Genomic DNA, 25,397 nt, shown 5'->3' with positions numbered 1-25,397 from the left:
GGGGCCCAGAGCTGACCTCCTGGCTCCTGCGGGCCGGGCCAGAACTGGCCCCAAGGTGACGCTGCTCTTCCCGCAGGCGCAGGTGAGGAAGGGGACGGGCAGACGCCGGGGAGCACATAGCAGCCGGCGCACAGGAGGCTGCTGCTTTGTCGTCTGTCTGCCGCCCGCCCCCTCCCCGCAGGCAGCGGCACCGCGGGCGGAACCACACCCTCTGGGTCGACCACAGTCTGGATCCGCGTCTGATGGAAAGCAGACTCGGGAGCTGCCTGGATGTGGTTTGGGACATGAGACCTCATCATATTGATGAGCGAAAAAGAACGTTCCTCCCCGCCCCTCCTCTGAAATGGCACATTAAGACTTGTCACGGCTTCTCACTGGGACTGGGAGACCTTCTTTCTTCACCCTGCGTGTCGCAGCCTCTGGGTGCAGCCAGGGCCTCTGGTCCCCCTGCCACCGCACCCTCCCTCCTGCATGGGTGGCACCTGCCCGGGAGCAGCAGCCAGGCCTGGGTTCGGCCGCAGGAGTCTGCACTGGGCCCAAGTGCTCCGTGTGGCTCTTTGTCTCCCATGTTCTGATTCAATGGGTTTATATTTTACAGATCTTATTTTTTTTTTTAATTTCCAAAGGCTTTGTTTTCAGTTTCTGGGACTGAGATGCTCTCTTGCGCTGAGCAGGCACAGCTCCTCGAGGGCTCGTTCTTGTGGCCCTGGCCTCTGAGCCAGGACCAGTCGGCCCCACTTGTGCCCACCCTGGGTTCCAGCAAGCTGAGTCACGGGCAGTGAGGGTGTCAGCTTCCATCTGGCCTGGGTCTGCAGATGCCGATCTAGAACAAGGTCACGGAGCCTGGGAGGGGCCCCAGGGATCCCCAGTACCCTTCCCTGTCCCCATCGTGGAATCCACCTGTCCTCAGGCACCCAGGCGCCAGCCTCTTCCTGTTGTTGGCCATTCCTCACACAGCCCGGACATCACACCCTCAAGACGGGCTGGGACCTCTGTGAGAGGCAGCGGGGGCCCTAGCCACAGGGACCAGGTCCCAGACAACAGGCTGTCCCCATGCACGCAGCACACAGGAGTGGGTACTGGGCACCGCCCCCTGGGGCAGCCCAGAGAGGAGGGGGCCTTGTGCACACAGCCTCCCCAGGACTTCAGAGGAAATCTCCCCGCCCCACCTCGGGGTGAAGAGGAGGCCTCAGTTTGCAGCTGTGCCACCCATACCTCCAGGGGCAGCCAGAAGCCCCAGGGCGAGGGTGGCTCCATGGGCCTGCACTGCCAGCCCCCCTGCGAGCCTGAGCCAGGGGAGACACCAGAGGCCTGCGCAGGAGGTCTGGTCACACTTCTCTGCTTTACGCCTTAGCCAGCTAGTGACAAGGAAAACCAGACAATGCCCATGTGTTTTGGAACATTTATGTAAGATTGTCATATGAAATGTATTTGGGAACTACATTAAAACTTTTAACTAAACCCCCGGCCTCCTGCATGCCCCAGGGGCCTCAGGAAGCCAGACAGCCCTGCCCTGCCTCTCAGGTGTCCAAACTGCCTCTCGGGACTGGCCACCGCCACGCAGAGCCTCCACTCGGACTTGCTGTTTGCCTTCCCACCCAGGGGTCACCTGGCTTTCTGCAGGCCGCGGCGGGCAGGGGGCATCTGCAGTGACAGGGCTTCGTTCAGCAATGTGGCCCAGAAGGACACACTCCCTGGGGTCTGAGCCAGCGCACATCTGCCTGGTAGCCCGGCAGGAGGCCTGGTCCTGCCAGCTCTTCAGCCTCAGATCTCCCGTGTCCCTGTTGGGGCTGTCGGGCGAGGGGCCCTGGCTCAGGCAGCTGGGAGGGGACCCTCGGCCAGGTGCGCTGCTCACAACTGCCAAGCGTGGGTCATCATGGCCACAAATTCTTCATCTGTGTCCATGGAGGTGCTGAGGCCACTGTAGTAGTCCTGGAATTCTGCCAGCGTGACCTGTGGGCAGACAGGCTGTGACGGGGGGGGGGGGGCAGGGGCTGGACGCCGCCTGACAGGAGGGAGCCCTGCAGACACCCACCTGCCCATCCTTCTCAGGGGAGTCGAAGTTGTCCAGGAAGTGGCGGAGCACCTCATCCTCGGTCCACTCCCCGCTCTGCACCTTGGGGTGGGCGCGGCCACTGTACACCTCACGGAGGTCGTCCACAGTCACCACGCCGTCCCCATTGTGGTCCAGCTTGGCAAAGGCAGCCACAATGATGGCCTCCCTGGCCTGGGACATGGGGGGCTGTGGGGTACAGAGGAGGTGACTAGAGGCAGAGGGTGGGCTGTCCCCAACTCCTTCCCGAAACGCGTGTCAAGACGGAATGTCGCCCCCGACCGGCGCCTCCTAATAACAACCCTTGGGGTGAGTCACCCTCCCAGCCGTGGTGTCCCTGGATACCCAGAAGTGGGCCTCACCCTCAGTGCCCGCAGAAACTCCTCCAGGTCCAGCGTCCCGCTGCCATCACGGTCCCAGCGCTTACACATGCCCTCGGCCTCGGCCTCATCCAGGGCCATCCCCAATTCCGCCAGGCCCCGCCGGAGCTCCCTGGCATCCAGGGCTCGGCTCTTATCCTGGTCCAGGCGACGGAAAAACCTGAGGGGCAGGGGATAAAGTTGGATGGCAGCCATCCCCAGGGCTGGAGTTGGGGAGGCCCGTGGAAGACCCCTCACCTAGCCAAGCTCCGGATCCCCGAGACCCCTCGAGACAGGCACTGTGCCCGCAGCCTCTCAATGGTAGCGTCCACGGCATCCATGCTGGGTCAGGTCTCCCTGGGCAGCTGGGACTTCCCACTCAGCTGGCTATGTCAGTCCCCAAGTCCTGTGGCTTTGCCCAGTGTTAGTTCTGCGTCCTGCCTGGCAAGACCGTTGCTAAGGGAGGTGGCTCTGGAGACTGGGAAGGGCCTGCTGTTAACTCTCCGCGTGCTGAAACAGGGCGGAGCGGGGCTGAGAGTTCTGTTTACCCCTTCCAGCCCCGTGGGGCCCAGGCCTGGGCTAGAGCCAGGCCCAGACAGGCAGGGCCTCCTTTCCAGATCACAGGGAAGAGGGGTAGGCAGTCCTGGATAAAGACAAGGCCTGATTGCTGTGTGACCCAGGGCAGGTACCTTTTCCTCTCTGGGCTTTGCGGGACAGCTCAGCCAAAGCAAAGCCAGGGCTGATGAGATTGCTGAGATTAAAGTTTGAAAGGACTCAAGGTTCTGGGGCCCCGAGACCTGCCCAGGCCCACGTCCAACAGGAGCTCCTCAGAGTCAGTGAAGGCTGAGCTGAGACCCAGCAAATATTAGAGATGTCACCACATTGTGACAAAGCTGTTTCTGGACTTTTAGGAACCAGTCACAGTATTTTTGTCATTACAGATCTTTTTGTGGGTTGCTTTTCAGTTCTCAGACATCACTTGCCAGGTTCACTCGTGACAAGCTGGTGAGCCAAGAGTACAGTGGGACAAAATGGAGAAGTGACCCTGACCCCTGCCGAGCCCAGAGGAACTGGGACCACCACAGAAGGCCCTCCTCACGAGATGAGTGCCAACCGAGGTGGCTGAACCTCTCGGGACTCAGTGTGGGGTCTGCCACCGGCATGGGCCAGGCCAACGTGGCTGCGCTTCAAGTGTCACCATCATGCTGCGCTGTCAGAAGCTACCCTACGTCAGGCCACCCCGTCCTGTGATTCAGTGGTCGACAAAACTAGTGACGTCCCACTGCACACATTCCTGAAAGCTACTGCAGTCCAAAACTCTTCGAGTAGGCAGAATTCTTTTTTAAACCAGTGTTACATGCATCAATTTTTTTCTATAAAATAATCCATTTTTATAATTGTTCTGAATTTTTTTTTTTTTTTTTTTTTGCATTGGGGATGGAATGCAGGGAGGGCCCCACAAGCTAGGTAGGCGCTGGACTACACCCACCAGACTAGAAGTTTTCACTCTTCTAAAAATGCTCAGAGCTGGAGCACGTGCCTAGCGTGCGGGGTCCTGGGTGCCCTCCCCAGCGGCCTCCCAGCATGGCAAGCTGCCAGCTCTGCAGAACTAGAGGCCATCAGGCTTTCCTCGGGGGCCTGAGCCCCTGTAAGAAGGGACAAGTCCAGGGTCCATGCAGGGCACTGCCAAGATCAGATCACTGCACCTCACCTGCCTGGTACAGCTCCCTGGACTGAACTCCTGTCCCCAAGGCCAGCAGGACCCCACCCAGGACCACGCACAACAAGGCCAGCTCCCCAGGCCACGCCAGGAAGAGAGGACAAAGGACCAGCGAAGAAAGCAGACGGTTTATTCTTGAGCACAGACAGGCCGCAGCCTGCCTTCCCTTTGTACAAACAGCAGCTCCCTTGTTCATCCAGAGGGGAAAATGGGGCCATTGTCACTGCACTGAGGGTCACTGTTGGATGCAGGCAGGAAGGCGGCAGCATCCCCAGGGCTGTGAATGGCCACCGACCTTTCCAGCTGAAACAGACCATTCCTCAGCACTTGCTGGCATGACAACTCCGAGTGTGGAGCCAGGAAAGGCAGCCCTCCTCTCCCCAGTCAGACGAAGAGTAAAGTGCCTTGGATGCCTTGGGCAGCGAGCACAGTGGAGAAAACACGGAGTTAGAAAATCGTGCTGCTAGTGGGTAGGAAGGAGATGACTGCTCCACCAAAGCCTGGCTGGTCCAGGGGAGGGGCTCCCTTCAGGGCTCACAGGACCACCGCTGTCCCTGCAGGGGCACTAGTGACAAACAGAACAAGAGCCCCGAGCCCTGCTGTCAAGGAGCTGACATTCTGCCTGCCGGTGAGATAGCAGGAAGCTCCATCAGGAAGGGAATGTGGGATCAGGGTGGGTGGGAGGAGGCCTCGTGGAGGTGACATTCGAGCAAAGACCTGAGTGACAGGAGCCGATCGTGCCCGTCTGGGGGAAGGGTTCCTGGCAGGGGGAAGAGCCCGTCACAGGTCCAAGGCACAGCCCTGAAGAAGGCCGCTCGGCTCATCTCCCTGCCTGCTTTTTCTTCGGGAGTAAAGGTGGACAGAAGGACAGAGATCTAGGATTAGAAATGTTCTTCACACCATCGATGTGGAGTGGCATGAGGCTCGCAGCCCCTGGCTCTGGTCCGAGATAAGAAGCTAAGAAACACCTTAAGCCCTGGCATGGGGGATATTCAGGAAGAACAAACACTAGGGCAAAGGGGAAAATGGGAGGAATATAAATCTTGTGGAACTTGATGCCATCTGTCTCCACCAGACAGAGGTCTCAAACTCAGATGCTTCCAGGGCCAGATCAACAGCCTAAGAGGTGAGGGTACCAACTGGAGCTCACCCTGGTTAAAAGAGCACCCTGGACTCAGCACCAGACCAGGCTGGTCAGGTCTGAAGACAGATATCCAGCTTTTCACGAGAGCACTGGCAGTTTTTCAACAATGGTAAGATTCCAAGTTTTGTTGTTTTAACTTGTCAGATTAAACATCTGCATTTGACCTGTACACCCAATTGGAAACATGGCCTTTTTAGTTTGTTCTGATCCTTGGAAAGGGTTATGGCTCTGCCTCAGGTCCCCTTGATACTGGCAGTCCCTGAGGATGCCCACAGCAGTGGCAATCCCCAACAGGGCTTTCTGCATTCACTGGAATCTGCACTGAGGCTCACACTGTGGTCCCGAACATCGTAGCCTGGAGCTGGTCCTGGTCCGCCTTCTCATCAGTGCTATTGGCAAGCGGGGGACCCGGACCACCAGGGAGCAGATGGCCTGGGTTGCCGGCTGGCAAGGGGCCCAGACGCTCGGCCTCAGCCAGGTCAGCCAGCAGTGCGACCAAGGGCGGCCGCCGGCTACAAACGTCCTGCAGCAGCTTGGCCCGGGGCTGCAACTGCCGAATGAGTTCATCCCTCTGGCGCACGGCGGCCTGCAGGCTGTGGACAGTGGCCTCGGAGGTCAGCAGCTGCTCCTGGAGAGCGGCAATCTCACTGCAGGAAGGCAAAGCAGGGCAGTATGATGGTGAGAGAGCAGAGGGGCAGCTCCCCACAGCTGTGGACATGGAGCCCAAGTTCCCCACCACCGCCTCCAGGCCCCTCCCTGTCACCCACGCTGTCCACCCAGGGCTGTTGCTAAAGACCTAAACCCCCAGCAGGGGATGCTGTTTTGAGATGGCGCATTTGGGAGGTAATTAGGGTTCAATGAGGTCTGAGGGTGGGATTCCCATGGTAGAATTAATGTCCTTACAAAAAGAGGCACCAGAGAGCTTGCTCTGTCTCTCCGCAAGGACAAGAAAGAGGTGGCAGTGTGCAAGCCAGAAAGCATGCTCACCAGAACCCAAGCACTCTGGCAGCCTGACCGCACACTTCTGTTTTCTGGGCCCCCAGCCATGGTACTTTGTTATGGCAGCCCAAGCTAAGGCAGCTCACCACTCCCCATCTTCCTGCAGTTCCTGATCCCCAACATCTTTTCCCATTTCTAATTCTTTGATGCCTCTTCTTCCAGGAAGCCTCGCCCTAGGCCCCTGAGATTATATGATCTGCCCCCACCATCACAAACCTTGATCATCCCATGAAGTAACCACCCAGTGATGTGTATGTCCCTTACCAATGTGCTCCAGCACCCAGCACAGCACCTGGCACTTAGCAGGTGCTCAGTAAAGACAAACGGATGAATCCAATTAGCTCTGAATTCCTTGTTTTCCCGTCTAGACCCCAGGTCCTCCCTCCTCCCTGGGTGCTTGTCTCATCCCTTTCAATCTTTAGCTGCCAAACGAAACTCTTCAAAAATGCTGATATGATCCTATCTTCCTCTGCTCAAGAACCTGCCGTGGCTCCCCCAGTGCATACACCAGGGAGTCGGTGCTCCCTGTGCCAATCAGTAGCCGCTGACTTTGCCTTGTGGGAAAACAAGCCATCAGAAGTTACAAATTCACACTTGTATCTCCACTTTACATTCTGATGACTAAGTTCAGTTTTGCTTTTCTTTTCCCCCCAATCCCACCAGCAGTCCAGTCCCCACGTGAATTCACAGGGTTCCTACCCTTCTTCCCAGTCCAAGCTCGGCTCCGCCTCCGCCCACCTCCTCGGGAAAGTCACCTGGCCGGCCCCTGGCCTCACCGGTCTTTGGCTTGGCTCAGCTCGTCCAGGGCGGCGCGCAACTGCTGGTCTTGGAGGGCCAGACGCTCTGCCTGGGCGCTCACGGTGCGCTCCGCGGCGTCCAGCCGCGCCTCCAGCTCCGCCGCGCGCCGGTGAACCGCAGCCAGGTGTACGTTCGCCTCGCGAATCTGCAGCGCGGACGGCGCGGACATGGCCCCCGCCGCGGTCCAGGCCAACCACGCCCCCGGGCGGCCCGGAACCGACGGGCCCCGCCCCCATGTGGACCACGCCCCTCAAGGCTTTGACTGGATTGGCAGGAGCACTTCACTAGGCCCCACCTCCGGAGCTGGGTTGTGCCCTCCTGAAACCCCAACGCCCTTACTGGTTCCGGCATTTTGAAAGTCCGCCCTTAACAGAATACGCCCCCGTGCAGGCCTTGTCCGCCGCGATCTCCTTCCGCTCACAGGATTGGCCATATTTTCCAGACGAGCCCCGCCCTACTTAGAAGGTAACACCAGGATTGGCCCGGATTGGCCAATTGTGGCCTCGACAAGTATGACCACGCCCACCGGAACAAGCTGCGCTCCTCCGGGATTCCCAATTGGCCACGTCTCAGTCAGGGGCAGTCCAGGAACACACGCGCTTCAGACAAACCTACAGCCGCTATTCATTTTTCGTTTTCATTTTTTAACTTTTTATACCTACTGTATTCTTATTTTGTATTCTAATTAGTTATACGTAACAGTAGAATGCATTTTGACACATCATACATAAATGGGGCACAACTTCTCATTCGTTGTACATGATGTAGTTACCCCGTGGTGTAATCACATATGCACGTGGGGTAGGAATGTCCGGTTCATTCTACCGTCCTTCCTACCCCCACGCCCCTTCCCTTCCTTTCACTCCCCTCTGTCTAATCCAAAGTACCTCTATTCTTCCCTAGCCCCCTTATTGTGAATTTTTATCCGCATATCAGGAATAGCCGCTCTGGATTGGTCAAATCTCTTGGGGTTATTCTTCCGTTTCTGGCCACCCTCTTACACCTAGCACATATTTCTCCATACACGGTTTGTGCATAGATCGCTTCCCACTGAGATCTCGGCCTCGGTCACGTTTCCATTAAACTTCGCCTTTATCCTGGCCACGGCCCAAAGTTCAGAGGCACGCCGTTCGCACTCCGATTTGGGTACTGCCGCGAGGCAGGTCCTGCCTGGTCCGTGCGTGGTGGTGAACCTAGCACCATTCAACCTCCCCTGCAGAACAGATCCCTCCTCCAGTAGTCAATCGTACTTAACCCAGGACTCCCTGAGCTGGGACTAGTGAAACTAGTCTTCACCGACCGCTGCGGGCCCGTTGCCCCTCTGTCCATCGACCCTGGGGTACACGTGCTTCCTTACGCCAGGCCCGCCCCCTGGCGCATGCGCGCGACCCGTGGGCACGTCTGCGGAGATCAATAAAGTTGCGCGCTTGTTGCCGGGCCCTCGGTCAAGGAGGTTGCGCGCGCCTCCCCGGGAAGTCTCGCGAGAGTCCGCGGCGGCTGCCCTTGGGAGCGCGGAGCCGGCGGGGTCCGCGGCGCGGGTCCGGGGCTGTGTGGCCATGGCGCGGGGGCTTCTCCGTCAGTACACGGACATCGCCGACGGCACCGAGTGCCACCGCAAAGCCTACGCCAGCACCAGCATCGGCGGCGCAGTGGGTGAGCGCCGGCCGGCCCGGCGGCGGAGCCCAGGGTGCAGGAGGTCACGGGGCCGCGGCGCCGCCCGAGGGTCCCGCGCGCTGGGATCTTGGGGCGGCGCGGCCGGGGGCCTGGCAGGGTCGGAGGCCCCGGAAGGTCGCGGCCCGGTGACGAGCTCGGTGCGGGGACTGCGGGCGAGACGTCCTCAGGGAGTGGTGGGGCGGCCTCCAGGCCCGGCGGAGGGGCGGAGCGGCGGAGCGCGACGGGCGGGCCTCGCGGTCCCGGACTGCCCAGCTCGAGGGGCCGGTGCCGCGGTGCGCGGAGCCGTACGGAAGGCGGAACTTCGGCATGCGCGGCGTTTTGCTGGGTCCGGGATGGTGGATGGTCCATCTGGGGCTTTCTCGGGGGCTGCTAGAGGTGTCCCGGGCGAGGTGCGTGACCGAGCTGAGTGTTGCACAGGCACGCCTCCTTTCATTCTCTGTCCCCGAGGGCATGCCACCACCGTGTCGCAGGCCTGGCAGAAACTGGGTCTCCTCTGGGAGGCGGTTGGATTAGGGTAGACCTAGTGAGTGCCACCGCTTCCAGCAGGCCTAGTAAGACTGACCGGTATCTCCCTTTCTCCTGAAAGTCAGGTGTAGTCACTGCCCCTGAGGTTTGGGAGCCAGAATGGAAGGCCAGGTCTGCTGACCTGGCCCCAGGGGTCTGTGCGGCAAGGGTGTTCCCACCAGGTCGTTATGGAGGGTCTTCAGGAGAAAGGGCTTGAAGGGCAAGTCTGTGGAGCGAGCTTGAATGTCACTGTTGGGAGTCCGGGATGCAAGGTAGAGTCCCCCTTGGAGGGATAGGGGAGTGGGGGGCACAGGAGGGGAAGTCACCATCTGGCACAGGGGAGACACTGACATTAGGAAATGTCTGGCAGAACTTTTCAGGGGACGAGGCCAGTTTTGAAGGAAAAGCAGGAGGGAGTCCCTGGAGAGGTATTCTGGTCCTCTTTCCTGGTGGGAGGGACTGACCCAGGACCACATCCCCAGCCCCTCCACGGAGATTTTGAAAGGCGGTGGTTTAGGGGATTTCAAAGCTGAGTAAACTCAGCTCTGGTGCTGGTGTGAGAAAGTGTGCTCACACGCAGGGGCCTCTGGAGCCTGCTGGGGGACAGCCTGTCTTGGGTGGGCATGGCTAATGAGGGGCCTCAGTGGACTCACTGGAGGGCATTTGGGGGGTCGCGGGAGGGAACTTGTGCCAGTCATGAGGCGCAGGGAGTCATTGTGGGCGTCACTGGGGCAGTCATTGGCTCTGTGAGCGCTCCTCCCATTGCCACCCCACCTCCTCTCCTGCCACCCTCAACTCAGGGAAGCCACTTGCGTCATGTGTGGCTCTCCTGAGATGGGAGTCCCTGGATGGCAGGGTGCCCGTGCTTCAAAATCCAGCACCTGTGGGCACCCAGTACTGAACAGGTGCATAGATGTGCACATGGGACACCTTTAGGGCACAGTAAGTTTGTGAATGAACCAAAGAGGGACTCTGGGGACACAGTGCTTTGTGCTGATTGGGTGACCCAGTGGCGCCATGTGGCAAGAGCAGCTGTAAATAGGCGGGTGAGTGGGGCACCTGTGGACACAGTAAGTGCTACTGACTGCAGGGCTGGGGTCTGGCAGAGATCCTTGTGTGCTTATAGGGACTCCAGGAAGAGGGATGGCAGTCACCATAATGGTGACTGCTGGGAGGGGTGGGCCGGAGCAGTCTCAGCTCTCAGGGTGATCGGAGAGGGGAGCCAGGTGGTGGGCACTTGCTGCCTTCTGAGACATGGCCTGTGCACTAGCGGTCCTTTGGCCAGGTTCTGCACATGAGGGCGGGAGCGGTAAGGTCCCCCAGGGGTCTTTCTGGGAGTGGATTCTGGTTTGGTTTTGTTTTTTGGTTTTGATACGGGATTGAACCCAGGGGGCGCTTAACCATGGAGCCACATCCCCAGCCCTTTTTTATACTTTATTTAGAAACAGGGTCTCATTGAGTGCCTTAGGGCCTCACCGAGTTGCTGAGGCTGGCTTTGAACTCTCAGTCCTCCTGCCTCGGCCTCTGAGCCACTGGGATGATAGGCGTGTGGGGAGCCGCCAGTGACTCAGTGCTCCTCCAGCTGTGAGGGGTGAGAGGATTATAAGACGCTGTGGCCAGCCCAGCCCAGATCAGGACTCGTGAGGGCCCCGGGGTCTGGGAGTCCCCTCTGATTGAGTCTTTACCAGCTGGGGCACACATGCCTCCGTGTGGCTGAGGGTGGGGCTCACTGGACCAGGAGAGCGGCTCTTGGCCCCATGCCGGCATCCTCGTGTGGTCACGGGTGGGAGCAAGAAGGTCCTCAAGGCACTCCAGGTTCAGTGTTTTTCCCAGCATCCCTGGGCTCAGTGTCCCCATCGGTGCAGTGGAGAAAGATGAGCCCCACCGCAGGATATGCAGAGGGCCCCTGGAGGCTCCTATGGGGCAGACTGGGTGCAAACCGAATCAGGAGCACAGCTGGGCAGCGGGCACCACTGGTCCTGGAGGGGCGTGTGGGTCCTAGGAGCTGGAGTCGGGCACTGGGGCTGTGGGGGTGCACTTTGGGTCACACCCACCTGGCTTCCCAGCTGATTGCTGGGTGGTCTCGGGCCAGCTGCTGGCCCTCTGAGGCCACTTCACCTCCATGAAGCAGCGGGTAACAGGACAGAGTCCATCAGGCCTGGGCATGGTGAGTGGCGATGGCTGCCCTCGTGGCCTGTCCAGTGCAGTCTGGTTGGGATGTTCAGGCCCCAAGAGGTCCCTGGGGCAATGGGCCATGTCAGAAGGGCCACCTGGAGAGGAAGGGGGTATCTGCCCTGAGCAGCCTGTGCCAGCAGGTGGCAAGCCCATGTGGGGCTGCTGTCGGGAGCCAGCCGGCTGCAGTCCACCTGTCCACCGTGGGGGAGGCAGGGGCGCGGTGAAGCGCCTAGGCCTGCTGAGCTCCGGCCAGGACGGATCTCCTTCCTCTGCGCCACCCGGCCCATCTCACCCCCTCGTGTGTAGAAGTCACGTCAGCATCAGGGGCAGGAGGCTGGGAGACAGCCGAGATGGAAAAGCTGACCAGAGTGGTGGGGCCAGGTGGGCGTGGGTGGCAACCACGCCAGCCAGGTGCCAGCGACTCGCCTGGGCCTGAACTGCCAGTGGGGGGTCCCAGGAGTGGCAGGGAAGAGGCTTTGGCAGCCTCAGAGCTGAGCCGCTGCCCAGGAGGATTAGGCCAGCCATGGCCACATGAGGGCGGAGGCTTTGACGGGAGCCAGAGACAGGGCCTGCAGGGGGCGCTGCTGTGGCATCGAGCCGGTGGCATGGGGCGGGTCCTCTTCTCATGTTCACATGGATGGCCCCATCTGCTGGCCAGTGCCCTGCTGAGGACCATTGCGGTGGCAGTGACCCCACAGCAGAGCATTGAGAAAGGAGAGGCCTGCAGGCCGGGAGGGCCTGGGGGAGCCTCCAGCTCAGGCTCCGGCACAGAGGGGTGGCCCCGGGAGAGTGCCCCGCTGGCCACCTGACCCAGGGAGCCGTAGGCAGGGCCGGGCTGCTCCTCGGCGCTGAGCCGGGATCTCACTGGCCTCCACCCGCTTTGTCCCACAGGCCTGATTTGGTCAGCCTACAGTGTCACACTCAGACCCCCAGACTCCATTCTCGAAGGAGTGGCGCGGGCCGGGCGGTACACGTTCACCGCAGGTGAGTGGAGGTGTGGCCAGCGAGGCGTCTGCTGGCCCTGTGCCTGCTCTCGCCCCGGGTCCTGGCTCCCCGCCTGCGTCCTCAGGGACGTGTGCTGCAGCAGGGGCCACAGGGCGGGAAGCTCAGCTGGGAAGTGGCGGCTGGCTGGGACCTCAGGAGCACCGCCACTGCCCGCTCTGGGCCCCGACTCAGCACCTACCCTCCGTGTCCCCTGCAGCAGCCATCGGGGCCATGTTCGGCATCACCTCCTGCGTCAGCGCCCAGGTCCGCGAGAAGCCTGACGACCCCCTGAACTACTTCCTAGGCGGCTGTGCTGGAGGCCTGACCCTGGGAGCGCGCAGTGAGTGCCCCGCCAGCGCAGGAGCCCTGCCCTGCCCAGTCCTCCTCTCCATTCCCACCCGGCGGGAGCCAGAGCACCGCCTGGGCACAGGGCAGTCACCGCAGCAGCAGCCCTGCAGTCCAGCACCAGCCGGTGTGATAGTGGCAGATGCTGCTGCGCCACCCGCCCCAGCCCCCGGCCTCCCTCCACCCTCCGCTCCAGCCGCACAGTCTCCTCACTGTGCCCCCCAGGCACCAGGCTCAGTCCTGCCCCAGGGCCTTTGCACAGCTGTGCTCTGCCTGGAATGTCATCCCTCCAGATGTTAGTGTAGATCCCCGCTCACTGCCCTAACTCTCCTGGGTACAGTCCACCCCTACCATTCCCACTCCATGTCTTGTCTGCCATGTCTTGTCAGAGAGCACGGGTCACTGACCGTCTCCACCACTGACCAGTGAGCAGCTTAGAGGAGATGGCCCTGCAATGTCCCAAGAGTGTGCAGGCCTGGGGTCCCCGGGGAGCTGCCTGCCCCCCACTGCACAGACACAGGAACTCAAGTCAGGAGGGCCTGCCTACATAGCAGAGGTGGCAGCCCTGGGGGAGGAGGCCGGGTCCCAGGGCAGCAGAGCCACCTGGGCATAGGGCACAGCCCCAGCCTCAGGGCCAGGGGAGGAGGGAAGGAGGCCACGTGCCTGGCACCTGCTCTTGCCTGGCATGTTGCAAGAGCTCAGTGGAAGGGTCCACTGGTTGCTGTATTTGTGTCAGGACCGTGGGGAGGATTCAAGTGTGCTGGCCACACCTGTGACCCCAGCACCTCAGGAGGCTGAGACAGGAGGACCCCAAGTTCAAGACCAGCCTCAGCAAATCAGTGAGGCCCTAAACAACTCAGAGATCCTGTCTCAAAATAAAAACAATAAAAGTGGCTGGGGGTGGCTTAGTGGTTAAGCTCCCCTGGGCCCAACCCAGTACAAAAAAAAGCCCTCCGGGGGCCCATGTCCCAGCCTCCCAGTCCCTAGCAGGTCCTGGTGGACGGAACGCATCCCCTTCCAGCCTCTGTGGCTTTGGGGCAAGCAGGGCACCTGTTCTGTCAGACTGACACCACCACCCCGTGCAGTACCCCTGCCGCCTGACCCTCCCTGAGCCAGAGCCAGGGCCGCCTGTGTGTCTCCCTCCGGCCCCTAGGGCGGGTGCCGTGGGCCAGAATGAGGACGCTGCGCAGGGTCCTGCAGGGGGGGCCTGGCGCCACCTTCCCTGGGCCTCCTCCCCATCCCTAGAGCGCCTGCTCGAGCGCTGAGCACTGGGCCCCTGAGCTCAAGTCCAGCCCCCAGGGCAGGGTGAGCCTGATGCCACCTCTCCCTCGCAGCTCACAGCTATGGGACCGCTGCCGCCAGCTGCGTGTACATGGGCATGGTGGCCGCCCTGTTCAAGATGGGCCAGCTGGAGGGATGGGAGCTCTTCTCAAAACCCAAGGTGTGAGCCCTGCTGCGCCGCTCGCCAGGCAGGGCCCGAGGTGCCCGGAAATAAATTCCTCGTGTGTGTGTGAGCGCGTGTCCCGGAGGCTTGGCGGCTCGCGCGGGGCGGGGGGCGGGAGGCCCGCGCAGGTCCCGGCCTGCGTCCTGGCTGTGGGTGTGTCCCCACAGGGCCAAGGGCCCCAGTCTGGCCCTGCCGAAGGGCGGGGGCATCACGCTGGGGCCAGAGGACGCCAGATGAGCCTTGGCGGGGGTGAGCAGGAGCTTCCGCGGCCCCGGGGATGGAAACCAGGCTTCCTCAGCTCTGGCCACCAGCCCTGCGGGCCGTGTGCGTCCCTCACCAGGACTCGCCCCAAAGCCAGCAGCGTGTGGAAAACACGGGCCCCACACACAGCCCTCTCCAAATTCCTAGGCGTTGGAGCGGAGAGCCCGGGACGGCCCAGCCCTGCAGCCTGGTCCTGTCTGGAGCCACTGGAGCCCCAGGCTTGGACAGCTGGGGACAGGACCATTGGCCCGCCAGCTGTCAGGCCCGGTGATTTAGGTGGCCCGGGAATGCCGGTGACGCCCGGCCCTGGCCCGCGGCTCCTTCCCCAGAACTGGCGCGTGCTTCCTGGCAGCTGGGAGGGAAGTGGCAGGCTCCGGCTCGCCACGCGCCCTCGGTCAGGGCCCTCCGGCCCATCCAGGGAGCCGAGTGGGCGCCAGCGACGCAGGCTGGGCCGGGTCCCCCTTGCTGCAGCCTCACCTCTCCAGCGACTCCAAGGCCTTTCTCCCAGCCCCCGCCTCTCACCCTCCCTGGACTTGTGTCCAGGTGTCACGAGTGCTGGCCCTCAGGGCACCCAACGCTAGCTGGGGTGTGTCCAGGGCTGGGTGCCTGAGCCTGGGCCTGGGACTCACAGAGGAGGATGGAGACACCCATGAAAAGGAACCGGGTTCAAATCCCAGAGCCTTGGCTGCTGCCTCTGGCCTTGGATGGCATCTCACCAGGCCTCAGCCACCGGGCAGCACCCCTCCCGCAGGCCCGTCCCCGAGGCCACCAGGGGGCAGCGAGGCCACCCTGCTCTGATGGATGCTGCAGGGCAGACGGCGTCCCTTCCCCACAGCATGCCACACTGCACTTCCTTCCTGTCCACCCTGCTCGCGTCCAGCGGGGGTGGTTCGAGAGCAGGCCACACCGCCTCGGCCCCAGCCCTGGGAGGATTGGAGCTGCCCACAGCCCACGAGAGCCCTGCCCAGGCCTCGCCCTCCTGCAGGTCCTCCCGGCCCCAGGCCTCAGGACGGCTGATACAAAGGCTCCCAGGGAGCGGGGACAGTTCCAGGCCAAGAGCCCCTTCCCGCCTCCCAGCCTCAGGTGGCCCATACCTGGGCTGTGCCTGCCGCCCACCCAGCCCTTTCTGGGCCGGTGGCCAGTGCTGGAGCAGGTCTGCCAGGCCCCCCAGAGTGGGGCAGGAGCGGGTGGCTGCTCATGGGGCTCCAGGGAACCCCCAAACCAGGCCCCCTGGCCCATAAACATTTACAAGGTTGTGAGGGGCTGACGTCATCCCTGCCCCCCACGCAGGCCCTGTGAGGCCGCTCGCTGGCTGGAGTGTCCCACCCGCCTCCTGCTACAGAAGCCCCTGGGGGCAGAGACTGAGCTGGACATAGCCCCTGGCCCCAAGTCACCAGGAGGGGGACGGGAGGGGTCAAAGGGAGACCCAAGGAGGAGGGGGCTCCAGTGAGCCTGAGAGGCAAGTGCACCCCAGGCAGGGGGCCAGGGAGCCCACGCCCCAGGGGCCCAGCCTGGAGAGGTGCTGGCCAGCCCCTCCCAGGCCACCAGGGCTCTGAGCTTAGGAACAGGGAAGACGGGAGCTGTGGTGGGGCGCGTTCCAGGCCCTGCACCCGGGGCAGGGGACCCCAAGCTTCCCTCCTGCTGGCTCTGGGTGGAGAGCTCGCGGTGGTTCTCCCAAGGACTTCGCGAATGCTCTGGTCATCAGCGCGGAGCGGCCCCAGCAGCCCTTGCAGGACCCTGGGAAGTGCTGTGGGACGGCGCGGTGGCCACACCTGTCATCCCAGGGGCTGTGGAGGCTGAGGCGGGAGGATGGCAAGTTCGAGACCAGCCTCAGCAACTTAGCCAAGTCCTGGAGGACTTAGTGAGACTCTCCCTCAAGAAGCAAACGGAGGGGCCAGGTGAGGCTCCCGGGGGACGTTCCCCTGGGGTAGGCTAGGACTCGGGTGCTGCTGCGCCCTCCCCCACAGGGCTGCTAGGCTGGCCCCTCTCCTCCTCGCCCAGGAGCCCCTGCCTTCAGAACCGCCCGACGCGCCCCTTGTCCAGCCCCGGTCATTCCACCCTTGGGCCAACCAAGTCGCCCCTGTTCCAGGGGTCCCGCCCGCCCCCGCAGCGGCCAGGGGGCACCTGTGCGCCCCGTGCCTCGTGCCGCGGCCCTCCCTAGGGCAGAGGCGAGTGCTCCCTGCACCCTGCAGCGCTGCCAGCCCCCTGGCCACCTTCCCCCTGCGGCGGTGATGCCAGCTGCCCATCCCTGTGACAGGCCCCAGGCGACCAGCTCAGGAAAGGTCTGCGCTGCCTCACCCTGAAGGCTGCCCTGCAGGTCAGGCCGAGCCTGCTCCTCGGCCGTGGGGGCCAGGCGGGGCCTCAGCGAAGGGGTCCCCTCGGAGGGTACACCCCCAGAGGCTTCGGGCCGGGTCCGTGCCGCCCGCAGGAGCATCACGGGGACTCAACAAGGACACCCTGGCCTCTCTCCCAGGCTCCGTCCTGCCCCAGGGCCAGTCCACAGGACAGGCTCCCCGGCCGTCCCCACCCTTCCGCTCCTCACCTCCTTCCGCGCTCAGCTGAGACCACCTCCTCTTCCCACCCGGTCAGCGGCCCACGACTCCACCTTCCAGCCTGGCCCCTGGCAGCTTCCGAATCCCAGCGGCCTGCGTGCCTCCTGAGGGCCGGGCTCAAGACGGCCGGCACCAGTGAGTCCCCAGGTGAGCGGAGGACAGGAGGCCCCCAGTCTGCCACCTGCCTGTGGCCCACTTCCTGCTGGGCCTGGCTCTGGCATGGCCGGGGGAGAAGCCGTCCATGCTGGGGCTCGGGATCAGGACTCCGCTGGCAAGTCTTTAATGAGCAGCTACATTGCCAGACGGAGTCGCGGGAGCAGGAGGGCCCACCTTTCCTGGAGGAGCTGCTCCAGCAGAGGCCTCCACGGGCAGCACTGGGCTCCGAGGGCGCGGCCCAGCAGGGGTGTGCTGGAGGCGGAGGCGGCCGCAGGAGGCTGGCACGGAGGACCACCTTGCAGCCTGAAGCCGGCAGTCATGGCCTCAAAGCCTGGAGGGGAGGCCGGGAGGTGCCCTTCCCTCATCCAGCTGACTCGCCGTGGAGGCTGGGAACCTAGCAGCCCCTCTCCGTCCCCTGCTCCTGGCCTTAGGCCATCTTGGGGTGTGTCCTGCCTCCACTAGGGACACCCGCAGGGAGCCACTTGCCTCGGGAAGCTGAGGCGTGGAGCAGCCCCAGACCCGTCAGGTACTCTGCTCTGAGCCTCCCCGGAGTCTGGATCCAGAGGCAGGCCTGGCTCAGCCTCCAGCCTCACCATTGGTGGTCTCTGCCCGGAGCCTAGAGGGCCAGTCCCCCACCCAGCCCTCTCTCACCTCCAAGGCCCCTGGACTCTGAAGAGTTGCTGAACCAGCAAAGGAGAGGGGCGAGCCAGGTCGGCCACCCGGGGCGCATTATCCCCCCACGCAGAGGGGCTGCCAGCCGCCTGGCCGGAGAGCCATGGGGCCCCTTTAAACCCCGCCGACCCTTTTGTTGTGCTGTCTACTTCCACAGCAGTCTTTCTAAAATATATTTTATAGGTTTTTTTTTTTCAATAGGTAAAACAGATTTGGGCCACAGAAGTCAAAGGATTCCAAAGGGTGTTGGGGACTCAATCTCAGCCGTCCCCGTCCCACATCCACCCTCAGAGGCCGCCTGCCAGGTTTCTAGTTTGGCCTTTCCAAGGCCTTCCAGGCTGAAACGCATGCCTGCGGATTTCCTGTTCCCCACAGAAACCATACCACAGGCGGCTGCTCCTTCGTCCTTTAACAGCAGCTTGGATTTCCTCCTCCTAATGAAGGATCCCCACTCTTTTTAATGGTGGCGTAATATTCCACGGTGTTCTCATGGCAGAGGTGTTCTTCCCGGCCTTCCCCACCATCCGGCTGCCACGCCAGAGCCCTCCGGACGCCACCTGGCACGTGGGTGATGTGCCCACACCCTCCCTGAGCACCAGTCAACTTGTCTGAGCAGGTTAGGTTTACAGAAAATTCGAGAAGCACGGACTGGGGTGCCCGCAGCCGCCTGCCACCCACGCAGCTCCCGGTCTTGCCTCCGAGGTTACGGCTGCCACAGCTGATGGGCGAGTGAGACAAGACGTCCTTCGCCGAAGTCCCCAGCGTGACCCCAGGGTCACCTCGGTAGACGTGGGAAGGGGCTCATCGGCTGCAGGGTGACCGCCCGCGGTCCCTGCACGTCCCCCTCTCCACCACTGGCCCCTCACGAGAACGCAGAGGCAGGCGGGCGCCTCCCGGCTGGGGTCCATGGCCGCGTCCCCCTGCCGGGCTCACAGACTCCTTTCCTGGGCTCCACCGAGCTGCCGTCGTCCGTTCGCCCGGAAGCCCAGGGCGCTGCGTCCCCGTCCGGCCGCTGTGGATGTCCACATGCAGGTTCCGAGGGGCATCTGTTTTCTGCCCCTCCGGGTGACATCAGGGCCGAGCTGGGTGGCACCTGGAGCAGGTTGGGTTGTGAGCGCCTGCCCGGCTGCCTCGGCGGCCACCTGAGCGCCCCTGCTCCGCGTCCTCTCCAGGCCCCTGCTGGCATTCTGGATTTGGGTCACTCTAAAGTGTGTCGTGGGATCTTGTTTAAATTTGCCCGATTTTTAAGTAAACACTTGTTGAGCTGCCTCCTGGGTGCCCCGCACAGGTCCAGCACCTTCTGTACCACGGGACTTCTTTGCCATCTCGGTGCCTTTTGGGCTGGAAGGAAGGCGTTGGTATCCATTTTACAGATGAAACAAACAAGGCTCAGAGAGAGATGTTCACTTATCCAAGGTCACACAGCAGATGGAGGTGGAGCCAGAGCATCTGGCTGACACTGGAACGCTTCTGTCTGCTGTGTGCTGGCCACTAGGGACACAGTGGTGGCCGAGACAGTCCTGGTTCACTCTCCTGAGGCTCACGGTCCAGTGACCAGGCTGAGCAAGGCTGTAATGGGGTCACATGGCAAGAAGGGACAGCCTGGGTGTCTACGGAGACTTCCTGGAGAACAGGTGATAAAGCATGAGGTGTTTGCACAGGGGAACATAGTGGCCTAGGGCAGGAACAGTACCGAGGTGGCTCAGAGGCCCTGGGCACGGCCCCCAGGCCTGGCCCCCCGCCACCTGGGGGTGAGGCTCAGCGGGGCTCCACCTGCCCGTGCCGGGGGTGGAGCAGTCTGGGCATCTGAGGCCCTGACAGGAGGACCCCCAGGTGGGCAGTGGTGCCAGCCCGGTCCTCACTTCCGGGTGAAAGGAAGTGTCAGGCTGGACATGGGGTCACCTGTTTGCACCCCGCCCAGACCCTTGGTGCGATGGGCCCTCAGTACCGTCCACCCTGTGTGCGAGGCTGACCTGTGGAGCCCCAGGGGCTCCGCCCACACCCGCCCAGTGACCCGTTAACGATGGATAAGGAGCCAGGGCAGGGGACCGGGAGGTGGCTGCTGGCCTGGGGGCCCCTCTCCACCAGTCACAGGCCACCTGAAGGCCCCAGAGAGCCTGCCTGGCCCACGTGCCTCCCAGTGCCCGGGACCCTCCCCACACCCAGACCAGGACGCGGTTGGAAGGTAAAGCGAGGCCGTCTGTCCGGGCGGGCGGGACGGCAGGACGCTGCCCAGCAGCCGGGCCCTTCCCGAGCCCTCCACCCGGCTCTGTGGTCACCACAGCCCACCAGGGGCCCAGGCCTCCCAGTCACGTGTGCCCCACTTGGTGCTGGACCTTGGGGCTCCTGGGGGACAGGCGCCCACATCTGCCGGGGAAGCAGAGGTGACTCTGCACCCTGTGCACCTGGGCAGTGTCCCCGCGTCCTCCCCACGTGCCGCCTCCTGACCTCCTGGCCCGGTGCGGGTGTCCAGGGTCCCTGGCCGGGCGCAGGACCAGCAGGCACTTCCTGAGAAGCTAGTTGCCCTGTTCTGAGGAGCCCGGTGTCGCCGCCCCTCGGGAGCCTGGAGGGCGGCCAGGGCGCGTCCCCTAACGCCTGAGAGCACGGCCGGGCCAGCGGCTTCTCCGTGCCATGGCCGTCACCCGAGCGCTGGGATGGGGACCCGCGGCCTGGGGCGGGGGCTGGCTGGGCAGACCAGGCCGGGTTGGGGACAGGAGTTGGCCGGCCACATCCAGGCGCCCAGCCTCCTCCTGCCCGGGGAGGGGCTGAGCGGGAACGGAGGCTAATTTTAGCCCTGATGACACCCCCTGGCCGCCTGCCCCGTCCAAACATCCCCAGCCAAGCTGGAGGTTCAAAGCGTCCCCCACCCGCCACCGCCTTCCAAGGGGCCTGTTTATCCCTCGGCCTGGGCCAGAGCATTCCTTGCCTGCCCGCGCCTGCCGCAGGCCTCTGTCCAGGGCCCTGCGGGCGCCGCCTGTCACCTGGGTGGGGACGCCTCACCTGGGGGTGCCCGAGACAGGCGCGGCGCCCCCCAAGACTTCCTGCGCCCCAGCTCTCCAGGCCACACTCTCATGTACTTGGCTCCTACTGGGTGCCAGGTCCCCGGGGCACCCGGTCTGGGGGGACACTGACCAGGTGCGTCGGGACTGTTCTGTTTATCTTTGCGCCGGTTCATTGTTCACCCGCCGCGTGTCAACTGACCCCCAGGGAGTCGGCCCTCCTTCCAGGGGTCCCTAAGGAGCAGGGAGAGCCCTCCGGGTGGACATTCTGGTGGGGGTGTTGGTCCAGGGACAGTGAACCACGTGTCTGGTTTACGAGTCGGGCAAATCATTGCAGTGCTTGCCCCGTGAGTGTGTGTGTGTGTGTAGCCGGGGGCGAAGCCAGGCTTCTCACACGCTGGGCGAGTGTCCTACCCGAGACACACCCAGCCCTGTGAGCTCGTGGACGGGACTGGCCGCTGTGGGAAACTAAGGCCAGGGCGGGCCCAGGCACACTGTGGGGGACGCACTGGAGCCATCTGGGTGTCAGGGGCACGAGGGTTCTAGGCAGTGCCTGCAAAGGTCCTGGGGCATGAAGAGTGAGGGGCACAGGCAGAGAGGCCTCGGGGTTCACAGCTTTGCGGTGGCGGTCACTGGAGGCTTGGGACAAACCAGAGCTGAGGATGGCGCGATGTGGCCTGAAACTCCCATCTGGCTCGCGATCCCATCCCCAGCACCACCACCCCGCGGATCATGGCTGCAGCTGCCTGGAGCCTGAGTGGCTGCAGGTGGGTGCCAACTCTCAAGGAGAGCTTCCGGAACATTCTGAGAGCCTGGGTGGGGGAAAGTGGGGCAAGTGCTGCTCTCCAGAGGACAATCATGGGACAGAGCGGGCAGGGGCACATTCGGCACCTTCTGCACGTGGCATCTCCAAGGGCGCCCACAGCGCCGGGCCTGGCAACTCTCGCCAACATTCCTGGTTTTTTGTTTTTGTTCTTGGCTGGTGGAATGACAGGTGTCTTAGAGGACTTGAAAACACCCCCAAATCAAGCCGAGGAAGCAGAAAACCTTTTTAACCTCTTCGTCCCAACAGCTTTTTCTTTCTCACAAAATACCGCCCCTGGTTTTCTGCTTCTCAGCCATCACGTGCCTGCTCCCCAAAACCTTTCCAGAGAGAGAAAGGCCCCTTTGTCCCGCCCTCCCGACGGCTGCACCCACACGCTATTGTCTTTTCACACTCCGTTTTGCAATGGGCTTTTTTTCCAGTCGACAAATGATGGCCCCACAGCTTTTATTTACCGAAACTGGAAAATGAAGCATGTCCAGCCCCCACCTCTCCCCACCGGGCTGAAATTCAAGCCGCGGGAACCCGCGGGCTGGGGTGCCGGGCAGGCAGACCCCGACGTGCCAGGGGGCTGGGTGAAGAAAGGCCGGGGGCGGGTGGCAGGGGATGCCAGGTTCCTGTCACCTTGGACGTCCCTGCTCCCCCTCCGTTCCGCAGCCCCAGCACCCCTTGACGAGCAGGGGAGGCCAGGTTTTTCAAAATACCACGGAGGAGAGAGCGAGCCAGGGACCCAGACCCGCGGGTTTCTCTCCCCGCCCACTGTCTGCCCTGCAGAGACCCTGGAGAGTCAGGAGGATGACCAGGATACCCGCGTCGGTTCCATCTTGCAAGCAGGAGGCAGAAGCCCAGAGAAGTGCCGGGTCACACCTAGGTGACACAGCTGCCGGGCCAGTCTGTTCTCCAAAGCTCTCAGGGTCAAGAGCTCTGCGACCAGATGGGCCCAGGTGTGGCCCACCTCCACCTCCACCTCCGCCCAGGGGCTGCAGGTGGATTAGGACTGTAAAGAGGACTTCCGGAACATTCTGGAACATGCTGGGGGTGGGGAGAGGGCTGGGGTAGGTGGCTGAGTCTGAGGTCTCACCTCATCTCCCCGTCTTCCTGATGAGTCCTCAGGGAGGCCAGCAATGCCTTCAGGGGGCGGGTGGAGGATGGACAGGGCCCTGGGCAGGGGAAGCCTGGGCTGCAGTGCCTCTGACCAGCTGCGCCCCACGCCGCACACCTGGGGCCCCTCTCCCGCCACCCGGCTGCAGGGGCGGGAGGTGTCTGGAGGCCAGGCCCCGGCTTCCTCCCAGGCTGGGGCATGGCGGGGGGCCCCGGTGCTGTCCCCCACAGCCCCTGGGGCTCCGTGCTCACCCTCCACCTGGACCAGTGTCTGAGGACTGAGCGTCTCCCTCTTGCACGACTTCTCTTCGACCCCCTCCATCTGGAATTGTTCGAGGCGTGGAGGAGCTTGACAACCCCCCGTGGGTCTCACGAAGGCACCTGGGGGCAACCCAGTGCCCCAGGCCCCACTCCCTGCCCGAGCCCCAGCTGCATGGATGGAACACAGTCTGCCCGCCCAGGCCGGGGTCCCCTCCCCTCCTCCTGCCCTGCCAGCACCCCCTGGCTGGCGGCCCAGAGGCCTGGGGGATGGAATTTCCAGCAGGTACGATTCCATCGCCCACCTGCCCGGGTCAAAGGAGGCACTGGGGGTCCGAGGAGGGCAGAGACCCCAGCAAGGGGGTGCATTTGGCCTCGCCTCATCTCAACCAGTCCCAGCTCGTCCTGTGCCTGAGGGAGGAGATCTGGGCCCTGCCAGGTCGGCCTGCCTGAGTGCCATCCCCAGAAAGGCCCAGGACACCTCTCAGGACACACAGCACGCTCAGGAGGGACGCTCCCTGGGACTGGGCAGATATTCCTCAGACCCCACAGGCTGGGACCTCCGGCCAGTGACTGGGCGACTGCATTCCAAGGCCAGACAGCCTGATCCGAAGCCACCTGCACCACAGCTTGTGACCAGAGCTCAGGAAAGGCAATGATACCGAGAAGTTCCCACGGAAATGGCCCTGGACACAAAGCCAAAGGAGAAAGCGCATGAGGGTGGACAGCAGTGACGGAGGGCAGAGGCGGGCGCCCTGGGGGTGCTGCGGGAGCTGGGCTGGCTGAGGCAGGGGGAGCTGGGGTTGGCACGCCAGGTCGGCAGCTGCGCAGGGAGCCTGTCGGGCCGCTTGGGTGGCAGGATCTGGGCCCGCACCTGCTTCCTGCCCTGTCAAAGGAGCGTGCATCGGTCCCAGTCCCTGTGGAGTGACAGGATGGCCGAGGGGTCAGTGTGGGTAGAGTCCCAGACCCAAATGCCCCAGAAAGATGGTCACCAGCAACTCAAATCTCCGCAATTGGGGCTCAGCTGTGTGGAGCTCAGCCTGGGCTGGGGGCTCAGATTGGGGTAGGTGCCGAGTTGGCGAGCAGGCTCACCCAGGTCAAGGCTTGGCCACGGTGACAGCCCACCCTGGGAGCACCACCCCTGTGCCAGTAGGCATCCTGCCTCGCCTGCCCTGCAGGGCTGAGCCAGGTGCTGCCGGCCTGGAGAGGCTCAGCAGGGTTAGGGAAAATCGCCGTCAGCCCCCAGGCCTGGCTGCTCCTGCCCTGGCCCACACCCAACCCAGGAGCTGGTGATGGATGGACAGATGTTGCTCCAGGGGCTCAGGGTCCTGAGTGCAGGTGTGGGGACCCCCCAAGACAGCATCACCCTCATAATCCATCTGGCCACAGGGCAGAGAGTGGATCTGAACCACAGCACTAGGAAGCCAGGACAGGGAGGCCAGGCAGAGCTCCCCTCCAGCTCCAGTCCTGGCTGGCACCAGGAGCGCCGGGCAGAGACCTCCTGACCCGGCCGCAGGAAGGATGAAGCTCCTCATGGCGCCTCTGGGGTGCTGGAGGTGTGTCGAGCACACAATAGGGCCATTCCGCTCAGATCCTCCCTGGGCTGGGAGCTCACTCCTGCGGACAGCAGCGGTGGTGCCAGCAGAAGCCCAACCACGCGAGTGGGAAGCGGGAGATCCCCGCGAGCAGACCCTCACCCAGGTGTTTCAGAGAGCAAAAGGCAGGGCCAGGGTCCCAACCATTAGAAATACCGAAGTCCTGCAAGAAATCACACCCACGGTCAAAGTGGGTGGGCAGCGGCTCACTTCATTTCTCCAGAGCAGGGCCAATGCCGGGGCCGCAGGGCCGCCTCCTTATATCCCTAGCCCAGCACCGCCCCTTGCCCTGATTGGTGGAGCTCAGGGCCGACGTCCATGGGATTGGCTGACTTTAATATTGGGGCGGGCGAGCAGGGCTGGCTGTAGCCCAGCCGCAGCGCGCTTGCCTAGCGCATGAGGCTCCGGGTTGGATCTTAAGCACCACATTAAGAAAAACAATAATAAACAAATAAAATAAAGCCACGCTGTCCATGTACAACTACGATTTTTTTTTTAATTGGGGAGGGCAAAGGGAAGGGCTGCAGTTAAAATGGCTGAGAGTGGATCCAACCAAGGCTGATTATCATATTCTGAAACTGGACCACCAGATTTTCTGTTTCTCACGAATCCCTCCTTTTTCCTTTCATACCTTTCGGCTTCACTTTGTCGTACTCTGTACTCTTCGGTATTGCCATTCATTCTGAACGGAGCAACTCTGAGGCGGAAATCGCCCATGGCGCAGGGCGCTTCCCTCCAGCCGCTGGGACAGCCGTCCCGGGATCAGCAGCACTTGGTGAGG

At 62.8% G+C, this 25,397-nt stretch overlaps 5 protein-coding genes across 28 annotated transcripts in view; 3 read left to right on the top strand and 2 right to left on the bottom strand.

The window, feature by feature from the left end:
• The window catches only part of Ranbp3 (RAN binding protein 3), a 57,767-nt gene extending 55,837 nt beyond the window's left edge, over positions 1 to 1,930 (top strand). For 5 of the 16 annotated variants that reach the window (XM_047530724.1, XM_047530722.1, XM_047530717.1 and 2 more), the window contains one exon: positions 77 to 1,925. In XM_047530724.1, coding sequence (XP_047386680.1) covers positions 77 to 120 — 44 coding nt within the window. In that variant the 3' untranslated portion in view covers positions 121 to 1,925. Of the gene's footprint in view, positions 1 to 76 lie in introns of all 16 variants that reach the window. The other 11 variants (XM_047530720.1, XM_047530718.1, XM_047530713.1 and 8 more) reach the window with 6 other exon arrangements.
• Positions 1,391 to 2,849, bottom strand: Caps (calcyphosine). The gene is made up of 4 exons (XM_047530729.1): positions 2,671 to 2,849; positions 2,416 to 2,593; positions 2,036 to 2,242; positions 1,391 to 1,953 (listed from the first exon to the last, which is right to left on the bottom strand). Exons 1-4 carry the CDS (start codon positions 2,751 to 2,753, stop codon positions 1,852 to 1,854), a joined length of 570 nt encoding a protein of 189 aa, XP_047386685.1. The 5' UTR covers positions 2,754 to 2,849; the 3' UTR covers positions 1,391 to 1,851.
• A 1,378-nt stretch (positions 2,850 to 4,227) lies between these two features.
• On the bottom strand, positions 4,228 to 7,389 carry Vmac (vimentin type intermediate filament associated coiled-coil protein). Of its 2 annotated transcripts, none has more exons than XM_047531504.1 (2): positions 6,975 to 7,389; positions 4,228 to 5,923 (listed from the first exon to the last, which is right to left on the bottom strand). In XM_047531504.1, exons 1-2 carry the CDS (start codon positions 7,307 to 7,309, stop codon positions 5,605 to 5,607), a joined length of 654 nt encoding a protein of 217 aa, XP_047387460.1. In that variant the 5' UTR covers positions 7,310 to 7,389; the 3' UTR covers positions 4,228 to 5,604. The 2 variants fall into 2 exon arrangements, with proteins under 2 accessions (XP_047387460.1, XP_047387461.1); XM_047531505.1 differs by having other exon boundaries at positions 4,229 to 5,923; positions 7,052 to 7,345.
• Positions 7,390 to 8,530: 1,141 nt separating this feature from the next.
• Ndufa11 (NADH:ubiquinone oxidoreductase subunit A11) lies at positions 8,531 to 14,269 on the top strand. The gene is made up of 4 exons (XM_047531377.1): positions 8,531 to 8,726; positions 12,318 to 12,410; positions 12,628 to 12,750; positions 14,090 to 14,269. Exons 1-4 carry the CDS (start codon positions 8,630 to 8,632, stop codon positions 14,200 to 14,202), a joined length of 426 nt encoding a protein of 141 aa, XP_047387333.1. The 5' UTR covers positions 8,531 to 8,629; the 3' UTR covers positions 14,203 to 14,269.
• A 1,208-nt stretch (positions 14,270 to 15,477) lies between these two features.
• LOC124968681 (uncharacterized) lies at positions 15,478 to 25,077 on the top strand. Of its 8 annotated transcripts, XM_047531374.1 has the most exons (4): positions 15,478 to 16,358; positions 17,050 to 17,159; positions 17,631 to 17,878; positions 18,042 to 25,077. In XM_047531374.1, exon 4 carries the CDS (start codon positions 21,572 to 21,574, stop codon positions 22,535 to 22,537), a length of 966 nt encoding a protein of 321 aa, XP_047387330.1. In that variant the 5' UTR covers positions 15,478 to 16,358; positions 17,050 to 17,159; positions 17,631 to 17,878; positions 18,042 to 21,571; the 3' UTR covers positions 22,538 to 25,077. The 8 variants fall into 8 exon arrangements, 7 of the variants coding, with proteins under 7 accessions (XP_047387330.1, XP_047387332.1, XP_047387328.1 ...); XM_047531376.1 differs by lacking the exon at positions 17,631 to 17,878 and having other exon boundaries at positions 18,216 to 25,077; XM_047531372.1 differs by lacking the exon at positions 17,631 to 17,878.
• The last annotated feature ends 320 nt before the right edge of the window (positions 25,078 to 25,397 follow it).

Source organism: Sciurus carolinensis, chromosome 17, assembly GCF_902686445.1.
Source record: "Sciurus carolinensis chromosome 17, mSciCar1.2, whole genome shotgun sequence".
NCBI classification, from domain to species: Eukaryota; Metazoa; Chordata; class Mammalia; order Rodentia; family Sciuridae; genus Sciurus; species Sciurus carolinensis.
Note: the sequence above shows the minus strand (reverse complement) of the source record. Positions and strands in the feature narration are given on the sequence as shown.

Excerpts from the sequence above, each read along its gene's own strand:
- LOC124968681 (XM_047531376.1), top strand. The coding sequence starts at position 21,572 with ATGGCTGCAGCTGCCTGGAGCCTGAGTGGCTGCAGGTGGGTGCCAACT.
- Caps (XM_047530729.1), bottom strand. The coding sequence starts at position 2,753 with ATGGATGCCGTGGACGCTACCATTGAGAGGCTGCGGGCACAGTGCCTG. Across the intron at positions 2,594-2,670 it reads GGGATCCGGAGCTTGGCTAG|GTTTTTCCGTCGCCTGGACC; the intron begins GTGAGGGGTCTT and ends CCTGCCCCTCAG. Across the intron at positions 2,243-2,415 it reads AGTTTCTGCGGGCACTGAGG|CCCCCCATGTCCCAGGCCAG; the intron begins GTGAGGCCCACT and ends TGTACCCCACAG.
- Vmac (XM_047531504.1), bottom strand. The coding sequence starts at position 7,309 with ATGGGGGCGGGGCCCGTCGGTTCCGGGCCGCCCGGGGGCGTGGTTGGC. Across the intron at positions 5,924-6,974 it reads AGCTTGGACTGGGAAGAAGG|TGAGATTGCCGCTCTCCAGG; the intron begins GTAGGAACCCTG and ends GCCTTCCTGCAG.
- Ndufa11 (XM_047531377.1), top strand. The coding sequence starts at position 8,630 with ATGGCGCGGGGGCTTCTCCGTCAGTACACGGACATCGCCGACGGCACC. Across the intron at positions 8,727-12,317 it reads CAGCATCGGCGGCGCAGTGG|GCCTGATTTGGTCAGCCTAC; the intron begins GTGAGCGCCGGC and ends TTTGTCCCACAG. Across the intron at positions 12,411-12,627 it reads GCGGTACACGTTCACCGCAG|CAGCCATCGGGGCCATGTTC; the intron begins GTGAGTGGAGGT and ends TGTCCCCTGCAG.